At 60.8% G+C, this 12,186-nt stretch overlaps 1 protein-coding gene across 12 annotated transcripts in view; it reads right to left on the reverse strand.

Annotated features, from left to right (window-relative positions):
* Positions 1-5,644: 5,644 nt before the first annotated feature.
* ATP9B (ATPase phospholipid transporting 9B (putative)) overlaps positions 5,645-12,186 on the reverse strand; it is a 225,459-nt gene continuing 218,917 nt past the window's right edge. For all 12 annotated transcript variants that reach the window (XM_082418507.1, XM_082418499.1, XM_082418501.1 and 9 more), the window contains 3 exons: positions 9,337-9,394; positions 8,441-8,644; positions 5,645-6,192 (listed from right to left, as the gene is read on the reverse strand). In XM_082418507.1, the coding sequence (XP_082274633.1) occupies positions 6,056-6,192; positions 8,441-8,644; positions 9,337-9,394 (399 nt within the window). In that variant the 3' untranslated portion in view covers positions 5,645-6,055. The remainder of the gene's footprint in view (positions 6,193-8,440; positions 8,645-9,336; positions 9,395-12,186) is intronic.

Below are 12,186 nucleotides of genomic sequence, written 5' to 3' on the forward strand. Positions count from 1 at the left end.
ACCTTCTCTAGAACCTTCTCCAGACCTCCACCCTCCTCCAGGACATCCTCCAAGACCTCCCCTTCTCTAGAACCTTCTCCAGACCTCTTCCCTCCTCCAGGACCTCCTCCAACACCTCCCCTTCTCTAGAACCTTCTCCAGACCTCCTCCCTCCTCCAGGACCTCCTCCAGGACCTCCCTTTCTCTAGAACCTTCTCCAGACCTCCTCCTTCCTCTAGGACCTCCTCCAGAACCTTCTCTAGAACCTTCTCCAGACCTCCTCCCTCCTCCAGGACCTCCTCCAGGACCTCCCCTTCTCTAGAACCTTCTCTAGGACCTCCTCCAGGACCTCTCCTTCTCTAGAACCTTCTCTAGGACCTTCTCCCTCCTCCAGGACCTCCTCCAGGACCTCTCCTTCTCTAGAACCTTCTCCAGACCTCCTCCAGACCTCCTCCCTCCTCTAGGACTTCCTCAGGACCTGCCGCAGAGCAGGTGCTCAGGCCGGGGGGGCCGGGGGGGGCAGGTAAACTCGACATTTGCTGGTTACTCTGCTCCGTGGTTTCGGATGAGGGTGGAACTTACCAGCTGCAGCGGGGGCCTCACCCAGGCTCATGGGCCAGGAGGCTGCACGCCGGGCTGTGAGATGTCACCCCAGTTAGGGCTGTGGGTCTAGGGGCGCAGCTGCCTTCCTCTCCTGTTCGAGGAAAACAGTAAGAAGGATGGCACCCCTTGTCTTGGGGCGAGACCCAAGGTCATCGTCACGGCAACAGCCTCCAGACGCCCAGAGGACCCCCGCTCCCCGGTGTCTTCAGATAAGCCCACTCCCCTCGGAGCGACAGTCAGGACCACTCAGGAGGGGAGGACGTCGGGGCTGAGGGGACGTCCCACAGTGCAGCTCACCTGTGTGTGGACGGTACCCCTGCAGTTGTGCCCAGAAGCCCCCAGCTTTACAGAAACCCCCGGCGGCTCCTGGGAGCCAACAGGTTAAACGCCGAGGCTCCACTCAGCCACCCAGGCGTCTGACTTTTCTCAAGATCCAGCTCCTCGGGGTCGGGTGGCAGGGCCGGGTGCCAGGCAGGGGACAGGGTCCCCGGCACAGTGTGGCCGCGAGGGCGCAGCCCATACCCTGGCACCTGATTCCATCACAGACTTAAAACCGTCTCAGTGCTTGGCTGGCGATTTCTCTGCCTGACCTTCGGGTCAGGAAGAGACTGGAACCCTTGAAGTGATATCAAGTCACTCCGAATCAACAGTGCTGAGGTGTCCCGCACCCCCTGCAGGTCGCCCGGGATCGCAGGACTTGGGAGGGGTCTTTGCAGATGGGCTCTGTCATGGTGAGGCTGTCCCGGAGCCAGGCCCCACCCACCGGCCGGCGTCCTCAGAGAACCCGGGGCTTTGGACGCAGACGCGCAGGGAGTGGCAGGGGTGAGGGCGCGGGCAGAGGTCGGAGCGCCGCGGCCACAGCCAGGAGCGCGGCAGGCCAGGCGGGAAGAGGCAGGCGGGGCCCCTGAGCCTGGGAGGGAGGGCGGCCCTGGACACCGCCTCACTCCGACTCCCGGCCTCCAGACCCGAGGGGGTGAGCCTCTGTCCTTCCACCTGGTTGGCGGTGCTTTGGGGGCCCAGCTCGGATCCAGGGCCTGGGGGCCCCTTCCCAGGACGTTGGGGGTCGCGGCTGGGACGACGGCCCCTCGGGTTCTGCTGAGGGCATCGTGTTGAGTGAACACGGAAGGGGCTCAGCTGGGCCGCGGGGGGCGAGGGGGCCCGTCTGCGCCCGGGAACCGGGAGCCCCTCCCGCAGGGCCCTGTGTAGTGGTGGCCTGGCGTCCCCGGCGCCGCTCCCCTGCCGGTTCTGGCCTTTTCTTCATCCTTTGCTCAGGTCGTGTCTGCTCGTCGGCCCAGAAGGTCCAAAGTTCTGCCCAGGCCTCAGCCTGGCCCCTTCTGGCCACGAACCCGGCTCTGCCTCCGGAACTGACTGGCCACCCCACCAGGTGGACAGACGTGGAGCGCCAGGCGGCCCGAGGAGGGGGCCAGATGGATGACCGATGCGGGCGCCGGCCGCCACGTGTCCCGGGGCGGCCCACGGTGGGCGGAGCCTCCTGCGACCCTGGGGGCCGGGCAGCAGCCACGTGACGCCTGTCCCCGGGGGCTCAGAGCCGTCCACGGTGTCCCTCCCGCCCCCCCGTGGCTGGCAGAGGGGACGGGAGAGGCAGGCGGGGGCCGTCCACGTCCACAAGTGCCCTCGAGGTGCCGCTGCCACGCGCTAGGCCTGGTGTCTGCGGCCTCCCGGCCTCCCTGAGCCATGAGGGCCCCGGGACCCGAAAGCAGCACGGGGACGGGCTGCGGCTGCATCTGCGGAGCCCAGGCGGCCGGTTCCGGGAACAGCCTTGGAAAAGAGCATGGGGGGTGGAGTGGAGTGGGGCTGTTCTCTGGTTTTAAAAATTCGGAAAATCCTGCAGCTCAGGGAGGACTGTTTCCAGACCTCGGTCCTTCTGGGCCCCGTGGTTCCGCTCAGCCGTCGTCTCCAAGGCCCAAGGCCCGAGAGCCTTCCGGGCCCACCAGGAGCCCCCCTCCACTGGGACGGGGGCAGAAGCCGCGGGGCCGCTGGCAGGGTCTCCCCGGGAGGACGGGGGGAGGTGCCGCCTGGGCTTTATTATGAGGAGGTACCCCGGGCCCCATGCAGGCAGAGTGGACGCCGCGTGGACACAAACGCCCGGGTGAAGGCAGGTTCTTCAAGGCGACGAACCCCGGCCCCTCAGGGAATCACACTTTCTGGGCTCGGCTGTTGCAGCCCAAGGAGACGCCCTGATTCTAAGAGCCCAGACATCAGCCTGGACCCTGCGGGCCGTGGGCGGCATTTCTTAGCTTCCAGCGCCACCTGCTGGAATCTCCCGGAATTACAGCCGCTCCCCGGGGCGCGGTGGCCGAGGCGTTTCCTGTTTATCGGAGCCCAGCCAGGCGGCCGGAGCTTGGCTGAGCAGGGCCCGCTGGGCCCCAAAGTGCCCGGCGACTGCGGGATCGCAGGGGAGCAGCCACCGCACCCCCTTCCTGAGGACACAAACTGATACGACCTGCCCGCCGTGCCCCGGGCCCGTCCCAGCCCTGCCCAGAAGCTCGGGGCACGGGCTCCCCGCCCAGCTCCCCACGGCCGGGACAGAGGGACACGAGGAACCTTCCCGACCGGAGGGCTCAGACCAGGATTTAGTGGGAAGTAGGGGAGCCCAGCACGGTTCTCCTCGCGTGGACAGCCAGCTTCCCGAGTCTAAATCACTCCAAGATAAAGAGCTTTCAGGAGAGAACATGCAGGAAGGTCCCGCCCAGGTGTGGACCCGTCCAGCAGCGCCCCAGGGTCCCGCCTGTTTGGGGGACACAGGATTGTTTCCTGAGCGAGTGGCTGGGCTGTGTTGAGGGGCTTGGGGCTGCCGGCCTTGACTGTGGGGACCAGGTGGTGTCAGTGAAGGACCCTCCCCACCCGAGGCCGAGGCGTGTCTGGGATCGAGGACATGCCAGGCCCATCCTCTGGCCACGGTGTCCCCAGGCGGCCCGCGTACAGGAAGGGGGGGGTGTGTGGTCGCTGTGGCTCCAGGGGAACAGAGCCTGACCCTGTGCCCGAGGGCCCCGGGATCCCCGCTCAGCCCTTACCTGCACGGGCTGGGGATGCGGCCATGGGCCAGGTGGGGAATCCCTTAAACCTCCCCAAGCCTCAGTCTCCCCATCCCTCATTGTCTGTCCAGCGCTGTCCTGGGATGGGGACAAGGCCGGGGGCGCCAGGGCACCGAGTCACCAGGGTAGTGACCCCCAAGGCGTGGCCTGGTAGGCCGAGTGGACAGACCAAGGCCGCGTCCGGGGGGACGACGCTGGGTTCGAGTGGGTGACCCTGTCCCAGGGCCCGGGCTGGGCCTCTCGCGGGTTCCGGTGTACTCGGAGCCTGAGGGGGTGAAGGGGCCCCAGCTCTGTTCGGGGTCCTGCCCTTGGACCATCTGGGGTTCCGGTGGGACGGGGTGACAGGGCAGCAGGCCCTGACCCAAGTCCCTGGTCCGCAGAGCACAGGGGCCTTTCCAGGGCCTCTCGGTGGAGCGAGGGAGGGGGTCCAGCCGAAGGTCGCACAGGGGTCCCCGGACAGGACTTGGGGACACGCCCGCACCCACGTGGCTCAGGGGACGGGCTTGAGGTGCAGGGAGCTCCGGCCACCCTCCCACGGGGCGGGGGTGGCACTCCCTGGCGGGGTCCCTGAGCCCTTCCACAGCTGGAGGCCCAGCAGGGGCCCGGGCAGGCGACGCAGGCCGTCCCAGCTGGAAGGAGCAGAGGCCACTTCCGCAGCCCGCACCCCCGTCCCCCGGGGCGCCGCCGGGCGAGTTCACAGGCTCGGCGGACACAGTGCAGCCCTGACTCAGAGACACTGATGACGGTCACGAGTCTGGAATAGGACGGGGCCACCCCAGGGGCTGCGGAAGAGCCATTCACCCACCATCCACCCCCTCATCTCTCCACCCGCCTGTCATCCATCCACCCGCCTGTCCGCCCCTCCACTCGTCCATCTGACCCCCCGCCCATCCATCTACTTCACACAGTAATGGGGGCCAGTGACGTCCAGGCTCTCGGGGACACGGTGGTGGAGACTGGGCCCCCCTCACACCCACCGTCCCCCTCCCTCCGTCACCAGCGCTCCTCACGCCCAGCAACAGTCAAACTACGGACCTGGGCTCTCAGGGGGAACGCCCGCCCAACCGCCCGCTCCAGCCGCTGCGTCTGCTTCACATCCTCTAGAGGACGCACCTACCGGCCTGCAAACAGCCCCCCTCCTGGTCGCCTGCGTCCTGTCACCCCTTCCCTCCCCACCGCGGCCGTGCTCACTCTGCACACAGGCGTTCCAGCCCCTTCCACCCCCAGGCGCCTCCTCCCGGCCCCTCCAAGGCGGGAAGCCCGTCCACCTGCCCCCGTCAGGCCTCGTGGGTGAGCGCCCAACCCCTGGTGAGACGTCCGGGATTTCTCAGGGCACGTGGCTGGCACAGCCGTGAGCCCGCCTCGCCTGTCCCCTCTCAGGCCCACCGGCCTCCCCCAGGTCCCCCCTGGGTTCTGAGCACAAGTTCCCCCCTTGGCCTCAGATCCCCGCAAACCCGCAGCTCTGCTCTGCGAGCAGCTGAGACAGCGACGCCCGGTGGGCAGGGGAGGACCGGCCACCTGGGAGGTGCTGGTGGGACAGTCTGAGCAGCTCTGGGCATCACTCCTCCTCCTGTGGGACGCAGCCCTGGGGGCCTCGGGCACACCGAGGGTCCCGGCACAGCGCTCAGACCCCGAGCAGCTCCCAGCGCTGGAGCCGCTCCCCGCCCAGAAGGGCCCCTTGAACAAAAGGACTCGGCTGCTCAGGGAAGCGTTTTTCCAGCCCAGCTTCGGCGAGGCGCTGCGCCCACAGCCGGGGGCCCAGGCGGCCGGAGCCAGGCGCCAATGCGGCATGCAGTTGTGTGACTTCTCAAACATCGAAAGGATGGGAACTCAGAAACGGGCTTGACTAACAGCAGAGCCTCGGGACGTACCTGAGTTGCTGCCGCGGACTTAGGGGCAAATGCCCCGCCCTGCGCCACGTGGCTGCCGTGGGCACGTGGGCGCCGCCGGGACCAGCGTGGCCCGCGGGAGGGGCGGGCGGGGAGGGAGCGGCACAGACACGGGCCTTTACAGCATGGAGACTTTATTCTGGTTAAGTGGGGATGACTTTCCCTATTGTAACATCAAAGAAAGAATTTGAATGTTAGGAAACTGCAGAACATTAAATGGCCTTTCATTTCAATTCTCAGAACAGCAAAGATGGATGCTTTACAGTAGCAGTGAAATCATTAGGGCTCATTTTCAATAGAAAGTCAAGCTGGTTCGACATGGAAATTAAACTTGGACAAACAATAAAAAGGGAAGGAAAGGAAATCCGGCCCCGGCACGGATACAGCGCGACTGTCTGTGGAGCCCCACCCTGGCCACCTCCCGGGCCCTTCCTGCCTCACGCCCTCTCTCGGCAGCCGCCGCCGCGCACCCTGCATCACGGAAACGGGCCCAAAGGCGCTGGAACCTTCCGTGGCAGGTGCGTGGCCCTAGGAGGAGAGCTTGGAGTAGCTGGGAGGGGACAGCTTCCGCTTCAAGTACTTCAGGACGTAGAGAGGAAGACAGCTGACCACCGTGATGGCTGACACTTTCCACACGAAGGTCACAGTCGTGATAAAGGCAAGATCTGTGGAAGAGAAACCCAGGAACAGGTGTCAGAGGCGCCCAAGGCACCGCAGAGGTGGGCCTGGTGGAGCCTCGGCGTCTGGGTTACAGCCCTGCCTTCCCTGCACACCAGGGGCAGGGGCTCCTCTAACAGGAGACACGAAGGCCCAGCTGTGCAGGGCAGGCGCTGCACGGCCCACGGGCTCGGTCCAGAGGCAGAACCTCGCGACGCAGCCTGGGGCCGGCTCGGACCGTCCGGGCTCCTCTTCGTCGTCCTGAGGACAGGCGACCCTGGGGACCCTGCCAGAGCTGTCCCCGTGAGCCCACGTCCCGTGACCCTCGGTCCTGCCACCACAGGGGACGTGCCCCCAGGCCGACCTCTGTTCCCAGGGTTAATGGCTGTTCTAATCCTTGCGGGAGAAGAGCCGCGTGAGAACCCGACAGGCGGCCGATCCTAGGACAGCCATCCCTGGAGACTGTCGTCGGACGTGGGACGAAGTAGCCTGGTAGGCCCAGGGACGCTGAGGCCCAGGAAAGTGCAGGGAAACCCCGGGTCTGTGTTTAAGCACATTGTAAAAAAGCCGGGAAGTGTTTTCCAGGGGTCCAACCACTAAAAATTAACGGCAAAATGTTGCGGGGACGACGCGCGGTCGCCTGGCGGACACAGGTGCTCATCGGCGGACGCAGGACGCCCAGCACCGTCCCCTCCGATGAGCCGCAGAACCCCGACGGGGCCCAGGGCCCAGGGCCGTCCACGCGGTCGCCAGGCGGGAGGAGCCCACAGCAAACGCCACGAAGAGGAGAGGCGGGGCTCTCATCAGTCGAGCCTCTGGAGTGACGGCGTTCTGCCAAGTTTCTGCAGTCTTGAAGGACGCGGTAGCGTCAACGACCCGAGAAAGCTCCACGAGACGCCCTGCCTGTGCCTGCTTCACACGGGGGCCCCGGGCAGCCCTGCTGCTGGTGTCCCAGCTGTAGCTTCTGCTTCGTGCTCTGTGCACACGTGCTGGGAGAAGGAGCTGCGGGCCCAGGGAGACGCCCGAGAATAAGCCAACATCGCTCCGTGCAAGAGCGTTAATTCGCGGTCACACAGGAAAGCAAACATCTATTCTCAAAACGAAGTAACCAAGATATTATAATTTGAAAATAACCACTTCCTATGTGCCATGTCTATTTTTTTGGTGAATGTTTCTTTTAATGCAAAAACACGAATTTTTAACAGTTTTCCTATCTACGTACTCACCATTGAGTAGATACTTGGATGTGAATTCACCCAACTTCTGCTTTTATGTTGGAATTCTTTTTACTTCTCTACCATCTATAATACGTTAAAGTTATGGAACAAGCACAAGATTCATAAGTTCCCGCTGTTGAAACCCGCCTAAACACTCATTTTGTAACTGATCTGGTGTGAAGGATGGAGATGTTTTCACAATACGTGAAAAGTGACGCTACCGTCACTTTTCACCAAAAGTAACTTTATGGTCCGTTGCTCTCCTCCACTTCACAGAAATACGAGGCTCTCATCTTTCATCCCAGTGCAGTCTGCTCGTCCCAGGTCCCTGGTGTTAGGAACAGGAGGTAGATGCCGACTTTTGACTTCAAGGGTCAGGGCTCTGCCTTAGATGAATTTTCCGACAGTGGCGAGTGAAGAGCTGGGTTTGACAAGGCGCGTCAGGTGAGGCGAGATCAGAGCGCAGCCGTGGACGGGAAGCGGGGGTCGGAGAGGGGCCGGGGACGGCCGTGCAAATGCACCCAGGGCAGCTCAACCCTCCCCCAGGGCCACGTCGGGTGACCCCCCCTCCCTCCCCCATGCCAGCCAGCGCTCACACCCAGCAAGCAGGCCCCCTCCTCAGGGCCCTGCTGGTAATGGGGGCGGGCGAGAGGCGGGCAGGGGTGCAGTGACCCGGGCCACGTGCCGCCTGCAGGTTCTGACGCCGCTCGGGACCGAGGCGGCTGGGCCCCGTGGCTCGGGGGGAGGAGGGCGGGCGGCGCCGGGCCCCATCCTGGAAGCCCTCTTCCCTGCAGCCTCAGCGGCCTCCGTCAGGAAAAGGGACAAACAATACAGCTCTTGTGGGGAGAACTCGGCACGACTTCATGTATTGTTGCAAGGGGTTTAATCTTTCCACAAAAATAACTCTGTGTTGTGAAGCTGTCTGATGTGGGTTTTATTACGACCTGCAATCTAAGATAATGTAGTAGAAGCAACAAAGAAAACGTTCAAAAACCAGTAATAGACAGCTATTCAGAAAAGAAGTCTGAAAGTAACTTACCAAAATATTTATTTAAGAAAGCGAGCGAGGCCACGTAGCAGCCAAGGCTGAGCAGCTCAGCGACCACCATCAGCCAGTGCCACGTCCGGACGGTCAGGGCCACCATCAGAAGCTCCGTGAGGACGAGGGCCGTGAAGGAGATGGCCACCACGTGCACAAACTCGGACTCGAAAAGCACCAGGGCCCCGGACATGAGGATGCCGCCTGGAAAACAGCCAGGGTGAGCGGTGTGGCTTTGGACACGACGACCGTGCTACTCGGGTCGGCAGCTCTGTTACTGTATGAGGGGGAGGGGCGCTGACGGACGCTGACAGCACCGACAGACACGGGCTGTGCGCACCTGCACCCAGCGGTCCACGTGAACTCTGGACTGGGGGGACACAGTAAGATGCGGGCTGGCAGAGTGGGGGGGGAGCTGTGCCTGCACGCCAGTTAGCCCCTGCGCGCTGGCTGCCACCTTCCAGGTCGCCTTCCAGGGCCCTCTGCTAAGCACCCTCCACAGGCCCCCATTCGTCTGGGACACCAAGCGGAGGGCAGCGGGTGACTTCTGACCTCGTAATTCGTATTTCTCGAAGTCCGGCTATCACGCCAAGAGAGAAAGCCATTGTGGGGCGTAGGCACTGTGGTAAGTGCTGATTAAATTTTTCTGGATTGTCTTTTATTTAAAAACAGGTCAGTTTTTAGGTGGCCTGCACCAGTAAAAACGCCAACCCCCGCTGCGTTGTGAAGAGGCCTGCGGGACCAGCTGCTGGGGTATCGATTCACAAGATAAACTGAAAGCAATATTCAACTGCTGATGAAATGTTAAGCTTTTGGAACTTAACTGGGAGGTGAAAACAATATCGCCCATAGAAGACAAAAAAGCTTCAGTGCAGGAGAAGGCAGGTCCGTCTTACCTTGGTAAATACTGATTAAAACCCAGACGAGGAAGGTCTTACAGGATAAGGATCTTCCCTAGGGTAGACAGTGGAGCAGCTTAGTTAACAGAGCAGAACACACGTTTTCAAGTAGCTACGTGCGGGTGACTCGTAAAAGACCCCAGGCCCCCAGCCCGACCCACGTACTGATCCAGCCACCGTCTTCCTCCCGTGCACCCGGGCCGCCCGCCCTGCGCAGCTTATGGTAAAGGGGTGAGCGGTCTCTTCTGTTTGACCTCTGGTGACCTTAAGCCACGGCTATCCATTCCCGGGCTTCCTAGTGACCCAGGAGTCGACGTGTATAAAACAAACATTGAAACGCACTATTCTGCATAGTAAAAACAATTTCCCTTTATTTCTTCTTTATTTCTCGGGAACAAATCTTCCTATATCTACTTCTTAGTTTCCTTAGATGACAAAGGACGGTCTATCACACCTGAAGTCAGAATTTAGGCCCTGAGGTCCTTTCTGGAAAAGATGCCATATCAACGAGCCCAACACAAACAAGGGTTTCTGGCACAGCAACCTTCACCTTGAAAACTCGGCCTGCGTCCTGTCCGACCACACTCCCGAAGACGCCTCTATCCGAGAAGGAAGATGGGGTCACAAGTCGCCCCCCCCAGCCCGTTCCTGCCAAGGGCTGGTTGAGGCAGCACACGTTCCTGAGGCTTGTGGACGACGGTGTCGGGACGAAGCCCGGCGAGGCCACGGCACGGGACTCACAGACCATCACGCTCGTCCCCCGCGTCTCCCGCTCGCTGGCACAGCCGACAGACATCGTTTCCATTTATGGATGGAGAAGCCCCGGCAGCTTCAAGGTCACGCTGCAGCTAGGCCTAACGGATGAGACCAAAGCTCTGCTGGGACGCGGGGCACCCCCGCCAGGAAGAGGTGGCACGTGATGCTGAACGGCACGAGGAAGAACGAACCGTACATAGGACAGAGGGACGCGTCAGCACAAGGACGCCCGGAGGCTGAATCCCGCCCGCCCAGCGTCCACAGCCGCGCCCGGGGACAGACCCTGGCACGCGTGCACACAGGTCCTCCTTCCTGCCTCTGTCTGCACCTGCACCAGACACGCCGCCGCCGACTCGGCCAAGCGCAGGGGCCCTGCGGTGCCGCGTCCCGCGGCGGGAGCCCCGTCTCGTCTCCAGCCCCCTCCCCAGGCACTCATGGACGCTCTCCCCGAGGCTTCTTAGGGCAGCCCACCCCCCGTGGTTCTGTGGCTCATGTGTCCTGCGGTTGGAGCCCTTTGCCCCAGTCGGCATGCCAGCTCCTGGGTGGACGGTTCTGTGCTGGCAGATGGCCAGTCTCCACCCACCACGTGCGACAGAAGAGTCCCTCACCCCACAGCTCCCGCGCTGCCCCCTGCCAGTCACCCCCTCCCACCCCAAGCCTCGGGCGGCCGCCCATCTGTCCTCTGTCCCTAGAGCTGTGCACTTCCCAGAGCGGCAGGTCACTGGGGTCACACTCACTCTTGCGTCTGGCTTCTTCTGGGCAGCAGGACGCATCTGAGAGTCGTCTGCGTTGCTGAATGTACGGGTTTTCTCCCGTCACGGACATGATCCCACTGCGTGGTGCACCCTCACGGGGGGAAGGGCGGCCGGCCGTTTCAGTTTTTGGTAATTACGACAAAGCCGCCATCAACTTTTCTGCACGTGATTTTGTGTGAACGTACCTCTTCATTCCTCTTGAGTAAACACCTAGGAGTAGGATTGCTGAGTCACGTGCTAAGCGTGTGCTTAACTGTACGGGAAGCCGCCAAGCTGTCTTCCAGGGCGGCTGCACCAGCCTGCGTTCCCACCGGCACGGCTGAGCGCCCCTGCCAGCGTTTGGTGGTGTCGGTTTTACAGTTTTGCCATTCTAACAGACTGTGGCGGTATCTCATTTTAGTTTGCAATTCCCCGATGAAAAATGACGTTGAGCGTTTTTTCATAAAAGTGATTACTTGCCGTCTGTACACCATCATCTTTGGTGTGGTGTCCATTCACGTCTTTTGCCCATTTAAAAACTTGGGTTGTCTTCTTTTTGAGTTTTGAGGGTTCTTTATATATTCTGGATACAAGTCCTTTATCAAAAGTGTAATTTGCAAATATTTTCTACCAGTCTGTGGTTTGTTTTCCATTTTCTTAGCAGTGTCATTCACAGAAAAAAAGTCTGTAATTATGATAAAGTCCAATTTATCAATTTTTTCCTTTATGACCCCATATCTAAAAGCTCTTTGCCTAATGCAAGGTCATGCACATTTCCTTCTGTACTTTCTCCTAGAAGGTCTATAGTTTTACATTTTACATTTAGGTCTAGGACCCACTGTGAGTGAATTTCTGTGTGAGACCTGAGGTGTGGCCCGAGGGTGACCAGCTGTCCTGACACCGTCTGTTGAGAAGACGACCGTCCTCCACTGGATTCCCCTTCACGTCGGTCAAAGACCGGCTGACATGCGTGGCTGTAGTTCTGGGCTCTCTGTTCTTCCCCACTAACCTGTGTGTCTATCCTCTGCCAGTGATAAAAACCGGGTACTGGGAGGCTTCCAACTTTGTCCTTCTTTTTCAAATTTGTTTTGGTAATTCTAGTTCCTCTGCTTTTCCATATAAACTTTAGAATCAGTTGTCAATATTCAACAACACTGAGACTTCCGTTCCACGAACATTCATTTATGCCTTTCTAGGATTTCTTTCAGCCAGTTTTACAATTTTCAGCATGGAGATCCTGCACATATTTTGTTAGTTATATCAAAGTATTTCCCTTTTTTATGCTGTTATAAACAGTGTTTAAAATTGTTTTCAGATCTCAGTTGTTCATTGCTACTATACAGAATTAGAAATAATT

This window comes from Balaenoptera physalus, assembly GCF_965194825.1.
Source record: "Balaenoptera physalus genome assembly, chromosome: 12".
In the NCBI taxonomy this organism is placed as follows: Eukaryota; Metazoa; Chordata; class Mammalia; order Artiodactyla; family Balaenopteridae; genus Balaenoptera; species Balaenoptera physalus.